The sequence below is a fragment of the Xenopus tropicalis genome, chromosome 9 (assembly GCF_000004195.4).
Source record: "Xenopus tropicalis strain Nigerian chromosome 9, UCB_Xtro_10.0, whole genome shotgun sequence".
NCBI lineage: Eukaryota > Metazoa > Chordata > Amphibia > Anura > Pipidae > Xenopus > Xenopus tropicalis.
This window is the reverse complement of record NC_030685.2, coordinates 62,268,015-62,291,121: the sequence shown is the minus strand read 5'-3', so window position 1 is coordinate 62,291,121 and position 23,107 is coordinate 62,268,015. Positions and strand designations below refer to the sequence as shown.

Here is a 23,107-nt window from a genome sequence, read left to right as displayed (position 1 = left end):
ACAGGAAGTTTCACCTGTCATTGCATTTTGATGGTAGACTCTGGTTCCAGCAGATTCTATAGGTTGGAGTGTCAGCTCAAAAAACAGAACCAATGGCTTATGTGAAAACTATGCCCCCAAACAATGTTGTCTCTATAAAAATATAATGCATAAACAAGCTCATGTGTAAAAGCCTGCTTCATCTAAATAAACCATTTTCATAAAAATATACTTTTTTAGTAGTATGTGCTATTGGCTAATTCTAAATAGAAAATTGTCATTTTAAGTACTAAGGCCACTCTGGGATCATACGATTTGCAATGCATGCAAAAAATCAAGGGCACACACACGTTAGGTCAAGGACAAGGTTCAGTCTTGTACTAACACACTACTTCCTGTCAGGTGATCTCTGAGGGAGCACAGACCATTACAAAATGGTGGCTCAAGAGAAAACATGTAGAAGGGCAATATTTACTGAGCTATACTGTATATACTCGAGTTTAAGCCCATCCGAATATAAGCCGAGGTACCTAATTTTACCTAAGAAAACTGTAGAAACTTATTGACTCAAGTATTTAGGGTGGGAAATGCAGTAGCTACTGTTAAGTTTCAATAATTAAAATAAATAAAAATTAATAATAAAATTACATTAATTTAAAAAATAAAATTACATTCAATGAAGCATCAGTGGGGTATATGTTTTTAAATATTTATTTCAAAGAAAAACAGTAAACTAGCTCTGGAGTTGTGGAGAAGAGGGTCAATAAAAACAATATGATACAGGTATGAAACCTGTTATCCAGAATGCTCGGGACCTGGGATTTTCCAGATAAGGGGTCTTTCCGTAATTTGGATCTCCATACCTTAAAAATCCTATAAATACTGAATAAACCCAATAGGATTGTTTTGCCTCCAATAAGGATTAATTATATCTTAGTTGGGATCAAGTACAAGTTTCTGTTTTATTATTACAGAGAAAAAGGAAATTAGAATTATTTGCTTATAATGGAGTCTATGGGAGATGACCTTTCCGTAATTCGGAAACTTTCTGGATAATGGGTTTCTGGATAACGGATCCCATACCTGTATCAACAATGATACCTTAAGAGTACTATCCTCTTAGCTCAATCAACAACCAAGCTAAAACACAGAGTTTATATCTTTATAAACTGTATATAGTTTATATAGAATATAAAGTGCCATGCCTAGTGCAGAATGGGACAGGTGAGGATGGTAGATGAAGATGAATTTGGGAGCGGGCCAGGGCACTGGAGGGTCTGGTTGTGGGTGGCCTGATTTGCACACAAAGGACAGAGGGTGCCTGTCTGGAGGGACCCATGGCTCCCAACTCGAGTATAAGCCGAGGGTGACTTTTTCTGCACACTTTGGGTGCTAAAAAACTAAGCTTATACTCGTATATACAGTATGTATATATATTCTAGTTTAGTAGGATTCTTTAATAGGCCACTTAATATGATCTCAGTTATCTGTTTTATTTCTGGTGGTATAGTTTTCCTTTAACTATAGAGGAAGCAGACCCCCTGACTCCAAAGGGGGCAACCCAGACCATGGGGTCTGCTTCTTTTATAGTTTTTAAAAATCCTCCCACTCCAGGCCTGTACCCGTCCCATCTTATCTAATTTCAGAGTAAAATATATGCAAATAACAACTGTTTTAGCTATTCAGTCTCAATTTCTAAAATAGACAGTAAAACAAATATATGTTTACCCCAAAATCTCACCCAAGATAAATCTTTAAGTTGAATTTTCAAATTTATCTAGGAGAGCAAAAAAGGGCATCTCACCTTTATATTGCAAGTTGTCAGTAAAATATCAATATTTTCTATTGTAGCTGCTACAAGTAGCTCAGTCTGTCATAGCCCTTATACTGTATGTATCACCCATTCCTGCATTTATCATAAATCACAACTTCCAGTTAAAGCCACAGTAGTAGGGCATACTCTATTATCAGTAAATTATCAACATTTACTATTGTAGCTGCCACAAGTAGCTCAGTGTGTCTTTGCCCTATATAGTATATGTATTTCGCTGCATTTGTCAAAAATCACAGCTCCCAGTTAAGAAGCAGTAGTAGAACAGTAGAAGAGCATAGTCTACCTCATTTGATAAAATGTATTCTAAAATACTCTTTTCCCAGTGTGAGGCTGTAACCATGTACGGAGAGGCCTTTGATATTTACAGAACTATTTTAGGCAATCTCTCCAAACCAGTATATTCTTCTGTTCAAATCTTATGGGAAATCTGTCTCTAAATCAACTGGTTCACTTCCAGGAACCAAAAATAGCATGCCTAAATATAAATGTATCTTTTTTTAATAACTCAATTATTTTTTAAAATAGGTCTTTATTATTAGCACCATATATGTATTCAAGCACTCTGTAATTCAGATTTATGTAGCACATAGAAAGGGTTAAAAATAATAAAAAAACCTTACTCAAAGGAAAGATGCACACCTTTCTCTTCAACAAATATATATATTTACTTCCCTCAGGTATTTTTAATAGTGTTAAAAAGTAAATAGTTTTTTTACATTTGAATTTTTTGCTTATAATGGAGTCTATGGAAGATGGTCTTTGCGTAATTCTAAACTTTTTGGATAATAGGTTTCCATATAAGGGCTCCCATACCTGTATTCCCTTGTTTGCTATGGGATTTTAGCTTGGGCCTTGTTCCTTTTATACAGTATAACACACCAGACAAGAGCTGCATGTGTCCCACCAAGAGGGTGCTCTTATTGTAAACCAATTGTCTGACACCTCCTTTGCAACAAATGTAACATGCCAAATACAGTGTTAGCAAAATGTAAACCTCCCAGAATCAAATCTGGTTGAATTTTGGCCACAGCATGCCCTGACTACACCCTGTTACTCCACAATTACTCCCTGGCCATGCCCCCACCTGGGGGTTGTCATTGGGGACCTTGTTGCTTTGTACTTGTGCTGATTTGTAGAATTTAAGGTTTGAATCAAGCCAGACTTAAAAACATAGTACATAGGCTAATAATAGTGAATAAAATACCCTTAGAAGTACAAATATTATTCTTCTATTTCTTAGTAAATGATTTTACCTGGTTTCATCAATATACACGGCTTCCAACACTGACGCTGCATATTCTATATTATTCTTTAGGTCAGTCACATTAATATCTCCTTTCTCGAGCTGCTTCACCAAACATCTTAATCTGCAAAAGGAAAAAAGAGACAGAATGAATTTCTAAAATCTAAAAAAATGTGAAACTGAATTCAACTGTAGCTTTTTTATTTAAATATGAGGCTTTTTAATTGCTAACATTAAAATCAAATGCTATGAGTGAAGAAAAACAGCATAATGAAACATTTGCATTTGTTATTGGTAAAATATAGTTTCAATTGCTGAATGTATTTATCAGGTATTTATATAAGTACTGACAACTATACCCTAGATCTCCTTTAGATACTAAGTACTACGTGTAATATTTACCATTTCTTTTATATGACAATGCAGAATTTCCCTGGAAATCTGTTATCTCATCGACAGTCGCAGCAAAATATTACCTGGGCTAATGGGAAAAGCTGGGCCAGAACATGGGAGCACACTTGGCACCTTTTGTTACAATTCCACACCCTTTTATTGCAAGTTCAAAGGGAGCCCTGTACATAAACCTCATCAATCAATGAAGCTCCAGAATTAACACCCAGATGTTGCAGTTACTGGTGCAGGCTTATCCTTGAGCTCCCCTTGATGGTTCTGTACTTTTACAGATACATGAAATTGTTGTATGTACTCCTGCTGTAATTTGAAGACTAATAAAGACAGCAAATATGCACTTACTCCACTGTTATGGGGCTCTGTAAGAGGCAAGCCTAAACATTACACATCAGTCCATCTCTCTGTGAGGAAAGGGCTGGAAACTCCATTACACCTCAGTCTAAGTCAAATCAAAATCCTGTATTATTGTAAAAAAATGTTATATATTAATACCTTAAATCAAAGCAATATAATGAAGGTCACCCAGCAGCAGAGAGAGTATTGTCCTAGTACGGCTACAGCCAACTATGCAGATAAATGAGAATTACTGGGGAGATGGACATATGTGTACAGGCATACATTATCCATGGACCCTAAAAAAGTATCCCTATAAACAAATGATAAGGAAATGGTATATTTTGTTTATTGCCTTCTGTAACAATCACAGGAAACATAGAACAGAGAGTCCAGTCTAAATAGACCAGGCAGCAATCCTATTAGAACATCCTCTTCATCTTCAAAACATTTTTGTGAAGTGTTGCTTTAATAATCTATGACAGTACACATCTACTACAGCTCACAGGAATATGAATACTCAACCACTTTGGTGCATGCACAATACAGAACTGGTGGGAATGGGGTTTGTATTGCATATGTGCCAGTGGTTCTGTGCATCCCTCACTAATAGTTCCATAAACAGGCATAAAGAGATCATACTTAGGGACAATAAGCTTGTCCTGACACTAATGTCTTTCTTTTTTTAGGACTGTTAAAAATCTTTTCAAAATCCATTAAACTGGCCTAGCTGAATGCACTATTACTTATAAAAATGAACATTGCTTCTATTCAGGCGTCTGCACTTTCAGTTTAAGTCTGAGCCAAGCATTGCAATTTGGCTGGAGAGCAGCCGGCAGGTTCATTACACTCTTGTTCTCCCCAAAAGCACTTGGAAGACTTAAGTTATGTGTCAGGATTAAGTTTCTGCAGAGGTGTGCAAATAGGAAAATCTAACACACCATAAATGTAAGTAGAGATACCAAAATAAATTCTTACATACAAAACCAGTATAAAATGAAACCACCTGTACCTGGCCATCATGAGCCTAATTTGGATGAAAGAGAAATAAAACAAACAATGTAATAGGTTATACGTATGTGTGATTGTAGTTGCTTACATATTGTGTTGGTGTCCACAGAGACTCAAACATTCATTTATACTGTCATCATTTAGTCGCCTTTTATGAGGAGGTGAGTAGGAACCTCGATGCTGGAATGGCAGTTGATGTCATCTACTTGGACTTTGCTAAAGCGTTTGATACAGTACCTCACAGAAGGTTAATGATCAAATTAAGGAATATTGTCCTAGAACATAATATTTGTAATTGGATAGAGAACTGGCTGAAGGATAGAGTACAAAGAGTGGTGGTAAATGGAACATTTTCTAATTGGACCAGTGTGGTTAGTGGAGAACCGCAGGGGTCAGTCCTTGGTCCTTTGCTTTTTAACTTGTTTATTAATGACCTGGAGGTGGGCATAGAGAGTACTGTTTCTATTTTTGCTGATGACACAAAAGTGTGCAAAACTATAAGTTTCATGCAGGATGCTGCCGCTTTGCAGAGCGATTTGAGAAAATTGGAAAACTGGGCAGCAAACTGGAAAATGAGGTTCAATGTTGATAAGTGCAAAGTTATGTGTGTTGGGGGTATCCTTAATGGAGAAGGATCTAGGGGTTTTTGTTGATAACAAGTTGTCTAATTCCAGGCAGTGTCATTCTGTGGCTACTAAAGCAAATAAAGTTCTGTCTTGTATAAAAAAGGGCATTGACTCAAGGGATGAGAACATAATTTTGCCCCTTTATAGGTCCCTGGTAAGGCCTCACCTTGAGTATGCAGTGCAGTTTTGGGCTCCAGTCCTTAAGAAGGATATTAATGAGCTGGAGAGAGTGCAGAGACTGCAACTAAACTGGTAAAGGGGATGGAAGATTTAAACTATGAGGTGAGACTGTCGAGGTTGAGGTTGTTTTCTCTGGAAAAGAGGCGCTTGCGAGGGGACATGATTACTCTGTACAAGTACATTAGAGGGGATTATAGGCAGATGGGGGATGTTCTTTTTTCCCATAAAAACAATCAACGCACCAGAGGTCACCCCTTTAGATTAGAGGAACGGAGCTTCCATTTGAAGCAGCATAGGTGGTTTTTCACGGTGAGGGCAGTGAGGTTGTGGAATGCCCTTCCTAGAGATGTGGTAATGGCAGATTCTGTTAATGCCTTTAAGAGGGGCCAAGATGAGTTCTTAAACAATCAGAATATCCAAGGCTATTGTGATACTAATATCTACAGTTAGTACTAGTGGTTGTATTTATAGTTTATGTATGTGAGTGTATAGATTGGTAGGTGTGGGTTAGGTGTGCTGGGTTTACTCGGATGGGTTGAACTTTATGGACACTGGTCTTTTTTCAACCCTATGTAACTATGTAACTATGTAACTATCCCATAGGAAGAACTGTTGGGTATGGTCAGGGCAGTACTGGCCTATCTGAGCACCAGAGGATCTTCCAGTGGACCTTAGCCACAGTGGCCACTAACCAAGGACAATTCTCATCAACTTCATATCCCCACAGCAGCCCACTCTTATTTGCATGTCAAGAAAGGACCTTACAAACTTAACAACAAATTGGGCAATTTTTGCCAAGGTATTAGTCAAGCAGGCCAGGGAACGGTCCCATACATGGGCCAATATGCTGGGAATTCAGTCTGGATGGCCGAGTTGGCAGCTTTTATCAGCCTGTGTATGGTAAGCTTAAGTTAGCTGATTCACATAGCACTAGTAAGGGTTTTATGGAAGGTAAATTCCTATCATTTCTAAGCAAACCTAGGCACAGTTAGTATAGAAAGTAAGGTTCTGTTAAGAGCTGACACTGCTTTTAGTAAAATGAGACCACTAGTAAGGTCATTCAGGGATATTTTCATATAAATATGTGTAAATGATACTGTCAACAGCTGTCAAAATATTTTCAATGTTTTCACCTTCTCCTTCAGCTAGACCACACAATATGCTAATACACCTGAATGATTCATTTAGTTCTTTGAGTTAAAAGCAATTCACAGCTACAATAAAGGTTCTGCATTAATTTGTACAGACTCCATAATGAACATGTATCAAGATATATGTTACTGCAAAGTAGTCAAAGACTGGTGATTTCATGCAACTTTTTGGAATGATGTTTCAGCATCCTGTGAAGTTCTAAAACTAGTGGGTACATAACCCTTATCATCCTTTTCTTATTATACTTTCCCTATATATAATATTCCTACTGACCAATTGTCAAGTGCTACATACAGTATATTGCTTGGTTTTCCTTTGTAAGGGTACCTTAATGTATATAATCAACATTTTCCGATATAGAGTAAATATGAATAAAAGAACAAAGCTTTTTTTCTACCTGTCTACTGATAAAGGAGCTATTTTTTATATTTTCTCATGTTAAGCTGTGAGAATCATTTTAGATTAAGTAGATATTTTAGAGCTCATACAAGGCTTCAAAGTTCAGTGTTTGCGTGCATGAATGCCTGTTGGTTACAAATTTCCCTTAGCTGCCTCCTCTTCTACCTTCCTTTCTACTGACAAAACTACAATTATCCTTTGTGATTTTAACTACCCCACTTGTGAACTGTTGAAAAATTGTCCCTCTCATCTCCTCCATCTAACCTGCTCATTTGAACTTCAACAGTGGACAAACACATCTAACTCTTCAGAATGGTCACTTTCTGGATGTAGTTTACCAAAACTCTGTCTCTTTCTGCTTTAAGCAGTGAATTCTTGTTCTTTGCATTCATCATATTGTTACATTTTCTGTGTCACACTCTGCTACTTCACCCCGGCCTTCTCACAGTGTTCTAATTCACATGCTATTGAGCTGCACATTCTCTCCTCCATCACTGATTCATATCCACCCTTACAAGAGCAGCATATTTAAGAGGAAAATTCCCAGCTATTGCTGAACTCTCAAACAAGATTCTTGTGCTCCTGTATACTATCTGGAGAGTGTGAGTGGGGGAAATCCCATGCGCCAGCTGATTTCAGTCATTATACATTTTTTCTGTCATCCCTAAATTCTGCCTTGTCAAAGGCCAACATTGCTACAGTTCTTTATAAACGATGACAAATCCAGTTTGCAACCACCATTGTTTCCTATATTCCACAGCACCCTCTAGATCTCTTACTAACAGAGTCACTCAACTGTCAACTCTGGAAGCATTTTCCAACTTGTTCAGACACAAAGTAGATTCCATCCTCAAGCAGAGCCCTACATCTACAGACATAACCTCCTTCCTAAACCCCTCTTCTTCCTGCCTTGAACCTTTTGATCCAGTAACTGCCTCTGAAGTTTCCCAGCTTCGCTTGTCATCCCAACTCACAACTTGTTCTCTTGACCCAATGCCCTCTTTGCTGCTTAAATACTGTGCTGCGGATCTTTTCTATCTTTTTCCATACACATAATATTGATATATACATAGATAAAGGAACCCACATATGACTAATAATTGTGAGTAAAAATGTATTTAAATTTTATTTAAAATCAACACTTGCATTTTCATTCCTGTAAAGAAGACCTTTCTCAACACATACCACTGTCTTTGGGTAGGTCCTTTTGGCAGTATTGAAAGGAAAGGATACTTCCTTCCTCTATTTTTTTAACACTTAGCGGCATATTTATCAAAATGTGAGTTTAGAGCTTAACACATAAAAACTCATCCACATTCTGTTCATTCCTATGGGGTTTTTAGAACCGTATTTACCAGTGGGTGAAAGTTAGACTTCACCATTTAAAAAATAAAGGAATTAATGGAACAGGGTTGAGTTTTTATTTATTAAGTAGTGAGGAGTGAAATTTTTCACCAGACGTGGATTCGTGGATTTCTGTGTTTCACCATTCAGATTCGCTCATCACTAGTATTACACATTTTGATAAATCTGCCCCTCAATCTTGAACGCAATTGTAGTTTTGTATTTTTTTAAATACTATGATTGTATTTTTTTTCTGTCAGTTCTATTAATGTATTGCTTTAATTTACTGCATTGCATGTACAAGTAGTACAATATAGAAAAAAAACAACATCTGATAATATGTGCCCCTAGGCACCAATTTAAAGAACTTTCATGGACATTCATTCAGTCACTTCCCTGAACGACCTGCAGGATATAGCTGTCATAATTAAGATTTAAGAAAAAAAATAAATGAATGACATGTATTCTTTACGTTCCTACATCAATGTCGGAATTCAAATTTGTGTAATGGTGCTATATAAATCTGGATTCATCTATACAAATGTATATTCAATACCTTGACTTATGATTTATTGTGGAAAGATGTTGCTTTACAATTTCAGTGTCAGCTTGTGGGAAACAGATCAGGAAGAAGGATACACAAGGAGGAAAGTTTAGTTCAAACTGACATTCTTCATTCAACAAGTGTCTATAATAGAAATTCTACAACGGCTCCTGGAAATCAGAGCTCCTGTGGTTCCCATGCATTTGGTTTTATTCATATGCTACATTTTCATTTTTGCTGCTGCACAGTGAGTTCTGTCATGTAAAGTTTGGTTTAAACCCTCCTTCTGTTGTGATTTAACATTTGGTCATGACCTCTTAACTCATAACAAAGTTACGAATATAATGTTAAAATTAGCCTGCTATAAAAATAGTGTTATACAAAGCAGGAAATCAGCATACACTTAAAAACTTTCCCCCCGTTGGGTTCTTTAAAGGGACAGCCTGAAAATTAGGGTATCCCTAGTAATGAGTTTGATTTAAGGGGCACATTTATCAAAGTACGATTGTTTTCGAATGCAAAATATTCATATTTTTTCATAAGTTTTCGTACTGTGCATATTTTTTGCAACTTTTTCATACTTTGCAACTATTTGCACAACAATTTGTGCGACAAAATCCTATTTGTTGCACTGAGTACGGATGTTTCAGATTCATTCAAGCTTCGGTATCGTGACTTTCCTTGGGCCAGGTTGGAGCTGCAAAGTGCCATTGATTCCTATGGGAGACTTTCCTTGGGCCGGGTTGGAGCTGCAGAGTGCCATTGAGCCCTATGGGAGACTTTCCTTGGGCCGGGTTGGAGCTGCAGAGTGCCATTGGGCCCTATGGGAGACTTTCCTTGGGTCGGGTTGGAGCTGCAGAGTGACATTGAGCCCTATGGGAGACTTTCCTTGGGTCAGGTTGGAGCTGCAGAGTGCCATTGAGTCCTATGGGAGACTTTCCTTGGGTCGGGTTGGAGCTGCAGAGTGCCATTGAGTCCTATGGGAGACTTTCCTTGGGCCGGGTTGGAGCTGCAGAGTGCCATTGAGTCCTATGGGAGACTTTCCTTGGGCCAGGTTGGAGCTGCAGAGTGCCATTGAGCCCTATGGGAGGCTTTCCTTGGGCCGGGTTGGAGCTGCAGAGTGCCATTGAGTCCTATGGGAGACTTTCCTTGGGCCAGGTTGGAGCTGCAGAGTGCCATTGAGCCCTATGGGAGACTTTCCTTGGGCCAGGTTGGAGCTGCAGAGTGCCATTGAGCCCTATGGGAGGCTTTCCTTGGGCCAGGTTGGAGCTGCTGAGTGCCATTGAGCCCTATGGGAGACTTTCCTTGGGCCAGGTTGGAGCTGCAGAGTGCCATTGAGCCCTATGGGAGACTTTCCTTGGGCCAGGTTGGAGCTGCAGAGTGCCATTGAGCCCTATGGGAGACTTTCCTTGGGCCAGGTTGGAGCTGCAGAGTGCCATTGAGTCCTATGGGAGGCTTCAAAAAAACATGCACAGAAGGATCAAAGTCAGAAAGGTTTTCCCGCTGTTAAAAATTTTGTGACTTTCCAATACAATATTATCATGACTATTGAGTTTTTTTCGTAAGCATTTTCATGACATTTTTGATCATCAGAAATTATCGTATCTAATCCAAATTGTACCCATTTCGGGATTCAAACTCGTACTTTGATGAATCTGCCCCTAAGTGTAGTTTTCTGGTGAGACCCTTATGGATTCTTTGTTCCAGTCTCTTCTACAGAGATGTTTGTTCCAGTCACTTCTTCATACCAGCTGCATCTGCTACTGCACTGAAATGGCCCCAGGTCCACAAATGTGTCATTGAATATGAGGTGTATAAAAGTAATAGACACTTGACATCCTAAGTTGAATGTTAGCAGTGAATCATTGGGAAAGTGAGGCTCAGGTGGCCTATGGTAACAAGATGATCAAAATGTTGTATAGTAAAGGCTAATGTAAATATAGGGGCTGGAATAAGAAAAGTAATTGCAATTCATTTCAGTGTCAGTATTTTCTCACATTTAGCCACTTCTCATTTATTTACTTATTAATCATCCACGCCATGCCCTGTTACATCCAAACCTGCCCCTAACCAGGCAAAACTCCACCCATTGCTCCACAAGTCCTACCCCCTTTTCTCTCCTGACATCAAACCATCCCCAACTGGCACAGGGTCCCTGATAAGATCCCTTTCTATCCCCACTTGGCAACTCTGTTTCTGTTTCATTGGGATCATGGTAAATGCAGTGGATCACTGGGAGACCAGGTGAAAAGTCAAATGTTTTATTGGCTAAAGTTCATGTTTCAAGTCAGATATGCAAACATATAAAGGACGCCAGTGTATCTAACCCCCATCAGTACAATTCAAATCCTAATATAATCCAAAATAAATGTTTGCCTTTTCTGGGAATCTCTGCATTGCCAGAAACTACTGCTCTTAGCTTCATGTATAATTATTTATTGGGTTGTTTACACAAGCATTTTTCTTAGTGTATTATTGTGGACAGAAAGACACAGCAGCTAAATCCTTTTGTTGCTGGAAATATTTTTTGTGTGTGCCCTTTAAAGGTAGAATAATATAAACCAGATACAGCACATTGAGGCTTAATAGAATCTGCATAACTCTCCAGTCATGCTCAAGTTGAATGGAATTTGTGAAAAATGCACAATTATCAAATACTTTTCTTTCTCTTTTTTTTTTAAACAAACACACAAATTAAGGAAATGCAAACCATCTGATTTAAACATTCAGGAAAAACAGGATGAAGAAAACATGTGTAAAGAAGTCCTAAAGCAATGCAGCCCCCTAAAATGCTTCAAGGGATGGTGCTGAAAATATTTAGTTCTTTTTTATACAGGAATTTTTAAATTTAATTGATTAAATAACTATAGTTTGATTTATTTATTTTTTTGCATTAATAGGGCAAAACAAGAAAAGTCATATTTTACTTTCTAGTTTGTACAAGCACATTAAAACAAATCAAAAGCCCACTGCTATTGTCAGGGGGGGTTCAGCCTAAAGGCCAGCTTGTGTACGGCTTGGGGAGAATTTCCTCTCTTATATGCACTTGGAAGCTCTGCTTTAAGGTCAATTAGGCAACATTTGGACCAAACTATATTTAGCAGTGTGTCTCTTTAAAGCCAGTTGTCCAGGTAATGCAAGTGGACTTTTAATGAGAATCCTACCTGCTCTGTTTATGGTTGACCCTGTTCTTGGCTTTATATGATCACCACTGAAGGTAGAGAACACATACTTTTCTTAACGGTGCTATATCTACCCTTCTGGTGTGTTATTACATTATATATATATATCCAACTGGAAAGAAAGATCCGCACTCACAGGTCTTGTTGTAGCCGAAACGTCAGTCTCCACTAATAGCCTTTCTCAAGTGATATATATATATATATATATACACATATACTGATTACTGAATAAGATTATTAAGCATATATTGCCAATAATCTTAATATTTAACATAATGCCACTATGCTAGATAACAACAAGATGACTGGCAGCACTAGTAGGTATTATTCCCATTAAAGAATACTTTTTTTTATAAAGTTTGGGAATTGGGATGCTAATGGCCAAGAAACACTCCTTTTTAGAGAAGCTGACCCTCTTTAATATTGGTACAATATTGATTCACTAGAATATGTAACCCACAATGAGACTGTGATGATTATGTTTGAGGGGACAGAAGACAAAAAGAAAGCAAAATAAGCATGCAATGAACGTGTCCCTGGGGAATGGGCTGTTCCTGAGTGCATCTGAGGTTCTGGCAGTGCACATATACAGTGAGAGCTACAGACAGTGTTTACTAACCAGATGTTACATCCAGTTCTCAGACATTTGTTTGCGTTGGGTTAGAATGACTCATTGCACTTAGTGTTGTATGAATATGCTTATTTAAGAATATAAGAAAGTGGCACATTAATCCTACACAGTGATATCTTTTAAACAAGAATGCTTGAGACTAGAGAGACACGAATGTGTGTTGTTTAAAGAGTTAGTTCGCCAGCAATCTTTTGTGTTATACATACCCAACTGTAGGTATAGTGTCATGACTATTCAAGCCAAGCCATCGTCTGCCCAGGTCCCCTACTACTAAAGGATCCATGAAAAGTCCATCAAGTTCAACCTCTCCAAACAAACCTCAGTGCACATATATAGACATGTATCTATACGATCACATATATAGACTATATATACAAACATCTATGCTAACTGTAGATCTTAAAGGAGAAGTAAAGGTAAAAACTAAGTAAGCTTTATCAGAAAGGTCTATGTAAATACAGCCATAAGCACTCACAGAAAAGCTGCACTGCGTTCTCTATCAAAAGAAACACAGGATTTCTTGTCTTCTTTTGTGTAAATATGTTCTTCAGTATCAGACTTCCTTTTCTTTTGGGCTCCTCCAGGTTTTGGGCAGAAGTCTGCACAGTTTTCTCCTCTCCCTCTTTTTTTTGCTCACCCTCCCATAAGAATTTACTCCCCCTCCCATAAGAATGTGTAATCTGAGCTACCAACAGCTAGAGCTGCAGCACCAAGCTAAAATGGCAGCTGCTATCATAAACAAACGAAGGGAGCTTCTAGGGCTGTTTACTCAGGTATGATAAAGTTTTCTGCAAAATAAATATAGCATTCTAAAGGTGCCCATACACCTTCAGATCCCACCTACGGGTGGGCGATATCGGTAGAATCCAGGCTCTGGGGCCAAACTATCGAATTATAATGACGGGTATAGTCAAAGTTGTTCCGGGGACCGCATCAACGAGCTGATGCAGTCCCTGAACCGACGAGATTTTTTAACCTGCCCAATTGTTATCTGGCCGATTTCAGGCCAGATATCGGTCGGGCAGGGCCGTCGGTAGTGGCCATACACGGGCCGATTAGCTGCCGAAACGGTCTAAGGAACCGATATCAGCAGCTAGAATCGGCCTGTGTATGGGGACCTTTAGTGGCACTAATAAGGCTAATTAATTGGCAGCAAAATGCCTTTCCTTCCCCTTTAACATCACCAGTGATGAGTGAATCTGTATTGTTTTGCTTCACCAAAAAATTTGCAAAACTGCTGAAACATTCACTAAATGGTGAAAAATGTGTGAAATGAGGATAACGCACAACTTTTTTGATGCGCACAAATTTTTTTTTTACATGACAGCGACTCTTTCAACATGACAGCAACCTTTTTGACACAACCAAGACTTTTTCCTCACTCTGCAATTTTTTGTTGCTGCAAATTTCTGAGGAGGTTTTGCAAAAGATTTGGAATTTTGCAGCAAATCCATGCCTGGATGTTATATTTGTTCAAGAAATCATCTAAACCCCTCTTAAAAACATTAACAGAATCTGCCATTACAACATCACTAGGAAGGGCATTCCCCAACCTCACTGCCCTCACCGTGAAAAACCCCCTACGCTGCTTCAAATGGAAGCTCCGTTCCTCTAATCTAAAGGGGGACCTCTGGTGCGCTGATCGTTTTATGGGAAAAAAGAACACCCCCTATCTGCCTATAATCCCCTCTAATGTACTTGTACAGAGTAATCATGTCCCCTCGCAAGCGCCTCTTTTCCAGAGAAAACAACCTCATCCTCGACAGTCTCACCTCATAGTTTACATCTCCCATCCCCTTTATCAGTTTAGTTGCAGTCTCTGCACTCTCTCCAGCTCATTAATATCCTTCTTAAGGACTGGAGCCCAAAACTGCACTGCATACTCAAGGTGAGGCCTTACCAGGGACCTATAAAGGGGCAAAATTATGTTCTCATCCCTTGAGTCAGTGCACTTTTTTATGCAAGACAGAACTTTATTTGCTTTAGTAGCCACAGAATGACACTGCCTGGAATTATACAAATTGTACAAAATAGAAAAATCCCCAGATCTTTCTCAGGTACCCTGGGTCGGTGTGTTTTTTTTTGTTATCAGGAGCACCAGGCCGGCGTATCAGGTAAGTGATTACAATCTCTGGGGGTGCCTAACATTTTGGCACCCCCCCAGTGATTCTACCTTTCCTTCTCCTTTAAAAAGCAAAGGACCAAGGACTAACCCCTGCAGATCTTTTACTCACTATACCCTTTCACAATGCTCTTTCTCAGATGTCCATGAAATCAGAAAGAAGTTGACAGATCTTGCACCAATCAAAATTTTTATTAAATGCCTTTGCTTTCAGCTCTCTGTGCAATAGCATACAGGCACATCACATAACACATAAAGCCAAAAGTTGTTAACGGCAACCAAGCCAGGTTCAGTTAGACGATATATCTGTACCAAGTTCCACAAAACTAAAAACGTATTTGGCATGCCTCCAAGACTGTATATATTATGTATACACTGTACTAGTAAATGCAAACAGAGAACATCTGACGCATTTTAACGTCATCGCTTACTATGAATCGCTATAAACTCGAGGCTTGCAGGCACAGTTCCACGTCATTAAAGTGCAAGTCCCCTAATTTAAGTGGATATCAGTTTCACTGAAAGGGCACAGTTATGTTTCTCCCTTTTCTTCAGAAGAATAATAAATCACACCAGTCTTCTCTAATCCCTAACTGTGTAAGGGGAGGGTTTCCTGTCTGATAATTCCCTCCCTTGGAAATGTAGAAGTGATACTTGATACACTTGTTATAACATTAGCAGAGGAAAAAAGTCACAATTGTTCCAAAATCTAGTTTGAATGATCCATACTGTTTATCCATGAAGTTTTGCACAAGTAGGCATATCCGAAATAGAAATAATATTGTCCATGTTGCACAGCTTTAGATACTGATAAACAATCACTAACCGTTTTTTTTTTTTTGTTTTTTTTAAAAACCCAAATTTTAGTCTTTACAAGTTTTCTCAACATAATCTATTTATTGGGGATTATAGTTGTGTTATCATGCATGCAACAGATTTCATTTTAAATTTTTCTACTGATGAGATAGGACTATACATTAGTCATTTTATATTTAGGTGACAATTTACAAGTTAGTATAAATTGTTCATAACTAACTGCCATTTATTCCTGTGAATTTTTTTTGCACCCCTAAATTATTGAATTAAAGCAACTCCTGTGTGCATTAAATTGCATTGTGCTGATCATGCTAATTGATATTATTTACACAATCATGGCAGCTAATTTTAGTGTTAATTCTGGTGAGTTGCAAATTTTTGGGTGCTCCAATTCTGCTATTAATCTGGGGGAATTTTGGGGTGCCAATGCAAATGATGACACTTGTAAATATATTATAGGACACATACCTCACAACATTTGAAATTCAGAAAGAGGAACAAAAACATTAACTGCACATCGTGTGATCTCTTGCACCTACTGATGCAGTAAACTTGTGCCTAAAGAATTACATTCAGGCATCCTTTTGACACAGAGCACTAAACATAACATCCGAATACCAAAATTGTCTGCACAATTGAGTCACATTTGTGCTGAAGCGCACATGCAACTACAAGCATTTTAAACCATCAGTTGCAATTACATCAGACGTATCTCAACATTAGAGATGTAGCGAACCTCACAAAAAAAGTTTGCGAACCCGTTTGCGAACTTCCGCCAAAAAGTGCGAACTTTGCGAACCCCATAGACTTCAATGGGAAGGCGAACTTTAAAACCTAGAAAAGCCATTTCTGGCCAGAAAACTGATTTTAAAGTTGTTTAAAGGGTGCCACAACCTGGACAGGGGCATGCAGGAGGGGGATCAAGGGCAAAAATTTCTCTGAAAAATACATTGTTGACACGGCGTTGCATTTTGTGCTGTAAAGGGCAGAAATCACACTACATTTCTAAACTTGTGCAATAAACTGCTTTAAAACGTCTGGCGTCTACATGCCAATCAAGTCGTGTAAAGGTTACAGCCAGTTCACACGCAAAGACAAAACGCCGCAGTAGTGGATACGGAATATATTATTGCTGGTGGAAAAACATCGCTCAGGTGATTTTATTGCAATGCAATGTCACTACTATGTGTAACGTGTTTGGTGCACTACTATGAACAACAGCAAACAGCACTGGACACATTAAAGAACAGTAACTTAAATTAAAAAAAAAAAAATTAATAATGAAAAAAAAGTGATCTCTGGTTGGTGCTGGGGGTGAACTACTAGGAGCAGCACGCCAGTCCCCAACACAGCTAAACTAATAGCACTGGGCTCTATAAATTACAGTAGCAAAGTAAAAAAACACAAATAAAAAAAAATGATGTGAATATGTGGTTGGTGCTTAGTGCACTACTATGAGCAGCACACCTGTCTCCAACACACACAGATGGAGCTGCAGTACACAATGAAAAGAAGACTAGAGTAACAGTAATCAGAAAATAAAAGCAGTCCTTACAAGGACTATTGGGTTACAGCAGATGAGATCAGCAGGACAGCTGTCCCCAGCAGCTACATACAGAGCAGTAGAAAGTAGATCACTAGTCAGCAAAGCTACCTAAACTGTCCCTCAAACCCCTGCACAGCTCTCTCCCCATGCTAACTCATCAAGCACACACAGGCAGAATGTAAAATGGCTGCTGGGCTTCGGTTTATATATGGAAGGGAGTGGTCCGGGGGTGGTCCAGGAGGGAGAGCTGCCTGATTGGCTGCCATGTATCTGCTGGCTCTGGGGTGAGAGGTCAAAATTTGGCTCCAGCTAAGGCGAACCCAAAATTGCGAACTTCGCTAAAAGTTCGCGAACTTGCGAACTCACGATTTTCATGCAAATTAGTTCTCCGGCGAACAGTTCGCTACATCTCTACTCAACATCGTGGCTGTATTTAGACTGAACTGCATTGTGGGCAAAAAACACTGTGACCTGGACCCAAAAATGCACTTTGCACACTGCATTCTCATGCACTCTCATTTTTTTCTTTTTTTAGAATCCAGCATGATTTATGTTTCCCTTTTTAATTTACTTATTTCCATTTATGAATAACATGAACTGGGTTTATTGCAAATATATGACTTTAACAAGCATAACCCAGCAGGCATCTGTGTTGAAATGCTTTTGAAAGGAAATAATGATTTCCTGTGGTAAGAAATCTGTTCCACCACTGTAATTTGAGAATCGTTCCACTAGTGTAAAATAAGGAATGACAGTACATAAGGTTAACATGTCAAGTTCATCGTACAGCAATGTGGGCAGGTAGTTAATTGCCCTTTCATCATTGTGGAAGTGCATGCACAGTACAAATATCACATATAATATTGTAAGAGACACTGGGGAAACCACTGATTGCTTCTGCGTGATTACAGTGAATTAAACCAAATTTTATTTTTATCTGATGAATTCACTCTTTTTAACCTTATTTTCAATCTCTTACATAAGGCACTTTAGCAATTTCATACAGACCCATATTTCCCACCACTTAGATAAAATTGCTATTTCCCTAGATTTTGTTTTGGAATGGATTCTCTTCTAATATGTGATGTTAATGGCATTAGCACCCTACTAACTTGCCACAGTCAGTTGTGACTATTGATGCAACACACAAAGAACATTCACCACATCAGTGGTTGTGCAAAGTTTACTGCAGTTGTTGCACGAAAAAATGCCATTCATTAAAAGTACTTGCATCTAAAGCAATTTCTTGCACTTCCTTTGGTAAATTATGCAGAATGTGCGTATTGATGCAAGGGAACCCTGGCACTACCACTACCTCAAAGGTGGTACAGATAAAGCATCTAGCACAATTTGGCATGCACTCATTGGACTCCAGGACAGCGGATAAAATTCAAAAAACGCATTTTGTGTGACTGCACACGTATTCATTGGTACAAAATAATAGAGATGTAGCGAACTGTTCGCCGGCGAACTAATTCGCGCGAACATCGGGTGTTTGCGTTCGCGCAAATTCGCGGACTTTTGGCGATGTTCGCCATTTTGGGTTCGCTGCGGTTTTTTTTGGCGTTATTTTTTGGCGTTTTTTTTTTTTGGCGTTTTTTTTACAAAGTATTTTTCAGAGAAATTTTTGCTTGATCCCCCTCCTGCATGCCACTGTCCAGGTCGTGGCACCCTTTAAACAACTTTAAAATCAGTTTTCTGGCCAGAAATGGCTTTTCTAGGTTTTAAAGTTCGCCTTCCCATTGAAGTCTATGGGGTTCGCAAAGTTCGCGAATATTCGCGAGTTTTGCCGAATGTCCGCGAACGGGTCCGCGAACATTTTTGCCGATGTTCGCTACATCCCTACAAAATAACAGACAATTCAGGGTTCTTAAAAGGTATGCACATGTAGCGTCATTTGTGATGTCATTGGTACAAAATAACAGACAATTCAGGGTTCTTAAAAGGCATGCACATGTAGCGTCATTTGTGATGTCATTGGTACAAAATAACAGACAATTCAGGGTTCTTAAAAGGCATGCACATGTAGCGTCATTTGTGATGTCATTTCCTTGTGAAGTTTAAAACTAGTGATGAGCGAATTTTTTCACCAGGCATGGATTCACAGCAAATTTCCACATTTCCCACTGCCGAATTGTTTCTTACTTATTGGATTTTGCAGCTTAAACAGGTTAATAGATACACTAAAACTGTTGTGTTACAATTCATGTAGCTATTTATCTTGTAGCTTTTTCCTGTGCTTGAGCTAATGAAGCGTTTTGATACATGTACTCTTGAGCAAGGACCCGCACCGATAAGTCCCCTTTACTTGCAGTCAATTACAGTTTAATTTATCTTGGTTAAATTCACTTGATGATAAAATATTGCCCAATGTGGGCGCTCTCCTGCTTACAAAATCACATCCCTCTCCTAAAACACACTGTAATTTTGGATCGTTGGAAGATTTTTTTAATAATGTGTTCAATTTTTTTTTTCCTCTTTTCTCTTTCCCCTTTCCCCTTTCCTTCCCCTTTTTGTTTGTCTGATGGCTTCTCTTATATTAAGTATGATACATATGCATATCACTATTAAGTATATTAATGATATCAGGATAACATGTTTGTACTAATGGATGATTATATTGCTTAAATTGCTGCTTGTATTCACATTGTTTTAAACTTCACAAGGAAATGACATACATGTGCATGCCTTTTAAGAACCCTGACTTGTCTGTTATTTTGTACCTAATAATACGTGTGCAGTCACACAAAATGCGTTAGGTTTCTACTACCAATAAAGCATTTTTTGAATTTTATCTGCTGTCCTGGAGTCCGAAGAGTGCATGCCAAATTGTGCTGGAAATTGAAATCAAATCTCCCTATGCTGCGGGTCTGGGGCATAGCACCCAGACTATCAAAAGGAAGTGGTGAGTGAACACCCTGAACTTTGTATTTACATATGGGTTTTTACACTTTAGAACGAAGAATGAGAAACTAAAAAGTGAAGGGTTCGGGTGCTTATGCCCCAAACCCTTCGCTTTTTCGTTTCTCATTCTTCTACAACCTAATTTGGTGAGCGCAAAAAATTAATTGAAGTTTAGATCAGCTTCACCTATATACTTGTAGTGGGAAGGACTGTGAGCCCCCAAACAAAATGATTAGTAAACAGATATAGCATCTGTTATCTAACAACCAGTTGCCCATACTAACTGAGTACTTATTTTTTTATGTTGCTATGCAGTTCAGTGTGATAGTTTCACCATTTCTATAGTAAATTTTTTTTTGGTTTATGTATAAATTGGCAACAAATTTATGCTGCTCTTTACAGAGATTATACATCATTCACCTCAGTTATTGTGCCAGTGTAGCTTGTTATCTAAGGCAGGGCCACTTTAATGTACCAGTGGGCCCTGGGCAAAATTCCACTAGTGGGCCCCCACTACCCCAACAAATTTATGATAGAATAACCCTCAAGGCAGGCAGTAAATAAATGGTCTGCACTTACTGAAGTAGACATTATGCCTAGGTGTGCCGCCCTGGCCCAACAGCCTGGAAATAGTGATGCCACAAAGAAATTAAAATAACCATACTATACAGATCTTTCAGTTGATTACAATGAGGGGTCTGCCATCTTTGGTGGATACTTCTGCCAAATGTTATCCCAGAGGAAAGGTGTGCTAATAGCCCCCCTATCCTTCTGGGCCCTGGGCAAATGCCCCTTTTGCCCATTTATTAAACTGGCCCTGATCTAAGATCCCTATCACATTCACACTCCCCAGCGTAAGTTTTATCAGCAGCCTGCTAACCTGCCTGTATGTCGGACGAAACCAGAGCAGGAGACATTTCATAAAATCAGCCCTTAATCAGACTATTATAGCTATTATAAAAGGGAAGAGTTATTACAAGTGGAGCATCCTAATGAATTGCCATTCATTTGAATATTATTAAATTTTTTAACAATTCCTGAGAGGAAAAAAGTTTTAATGAATTGGTACATTTATCAAAGCACTTACTGCTTTGATCAATGTGTCTGTTCTCTAGAAAGTGTTCAGCTGCTTTAAGCATTCTGTGCCAAGGGGTGTTAGAGCTCAGTGGACCCCTTTTCTCTATGTTAATCTATGGGTGAGCGTATGTGCCTTATACTGCTTCATGAGCCAGTCTTCAATTTGAAGACTAAAGAAGTTGTTCAAGGTTACAAAAACTGGAAAGAAAAATATCAGATAGCATAAGAATCAATACAAATGATTTAATAGAAAAAAAGATTAAATTATAAATAATCAAAACAAAAGTTAAATAGATTAATGCCCCATTAATAGGCCAATACAATTCTGCTGCACTATTTTAAAAACATCACTGTCACACCTCAAGTAATCTTCAATGATTGCACTTTTCAACAAATTGGGTCACTATGTCACCAAGCATTGCACAGGTATGGAACCTGTTATCCAGAATGTGTGGGACCTGGGGTTTTTCAGGTAAGAGATCTTTATATTCTGCTATTTTCTATCTTATTATGTTACTTATTGATTACCTTTTCTATATCTTCAGTATTGTTTATGGAACCTGTTATCCAGAATGCTTGGGACTTGGGATTTTCCTAAATTTGGATCACAATACTTTAAATGTACTAAAAATCATTTAAACATTAAATGAACCCAACAGGAATGTTTTGTTTCTAATAAGGATTAATTATGTCTTATTTGGCATCAAGTGTTGTTTTACTATTATGGAGAAAAAGAAAACCACTTGTGATTTATGTGAATTATCTGATTAAAATGGAGTCTATGGGAGATGGTCTTCCTATAATTTAAAGCTTTCTAGATGACGGGTTTCCAGATAATAGATCCTATACCTTTAATGCGAGAAAGCTACAGAACAAATACTGAAAAAGCAAGTACTACATTGTATATACTACAACTATCTATGCTGTGGTATTATGATGTTTGTTTTGGGTCATACAGGTCATAACTGCAATCATTAGTGTGTTTCCAAGCAATACATTTTTACTGTGGCAAACGTGGTTACTCAATGTACAGTGTGGCAATGCATTTACATTTATATGTGGATATATTGGTAAGTTTACTTGGGTCTGTGGGCCAATCTATGTATAACTTTGTTACAGATCAGAATTCAGTCAAAATCTTTGTTTGTACTTATCAATACTATATCAATATGAGAGAGGCCCCTATCTTGGTTTAAACATGAGCTAAACAGATATAGAATGATCCATGGCAAATATTAAGGTGAATTTATTAATAGAAAACAAAGGGCAAATGTTAAGGAGACTATTTTTACATAATAATGTATGGTATTTATTATGGCAGATTAGAGGCTGTAGTTTCAGATAAGATTTTAAAGCTGGATAGTTGAGAGAAAACATGGAAGGGATGCCAAAGTTTAAGCTTTCAAGTGGCAACAGGTTATACCTGTACCGCTAAACATTCCAGATATCTATAAAAGTCTATTACATAAAACAGCAAATGTGTAAAAGTTTTTTTTATAAAAAAAAATATATTTTTCTAATAGTATGGACTATTTGATAGTCCCATATAGCAGCACTTCAATTTTAAGTACTAAAAGCTGTTGCTCTGATTTGTATGAGGGACTGTGCTCACACACAAACTGATGACACACATACTTGCTGGTTATATATCAGCCAATGAGGGAAGAGAGCTGTGCCTATTTCTCCCACAATACTTCCTGTTACAGTTAGAACCTGTGCTTGTTCAGTGAGTGAAACACTGGATATCACATAAGGGTCGCTTAGGCTGTTACG

The 23,107-nt window shown here is 38.3% G+C and overlaps 1 protein-coding gene across 2 annotated transcripts in view; it reads right to left on the bottom strand.

Annotated features, from left to right (window-relative positions):
• The window catches only part of pde1a (phosphodiesterase 1A), a 160,558-nt gene that overhangs the window by 34,875 nt on the left and 102,576 nt on the right, over positions 1 to 23,107 (bottom strand). For both annotated transcript variants that reach the window (XM_031892463.1, NM_001102974.1), the window contains exon 2: positions 3,067 to 3,180. In XM_031892463.1, coding sequence (XP_031748323.1) covers positions 3,067 to 3,180 — 114 coding nt within the window. The remainder of the gene's footprint in view (positions 1 to 3,066; positions 3,181 to 23,107) is intronic.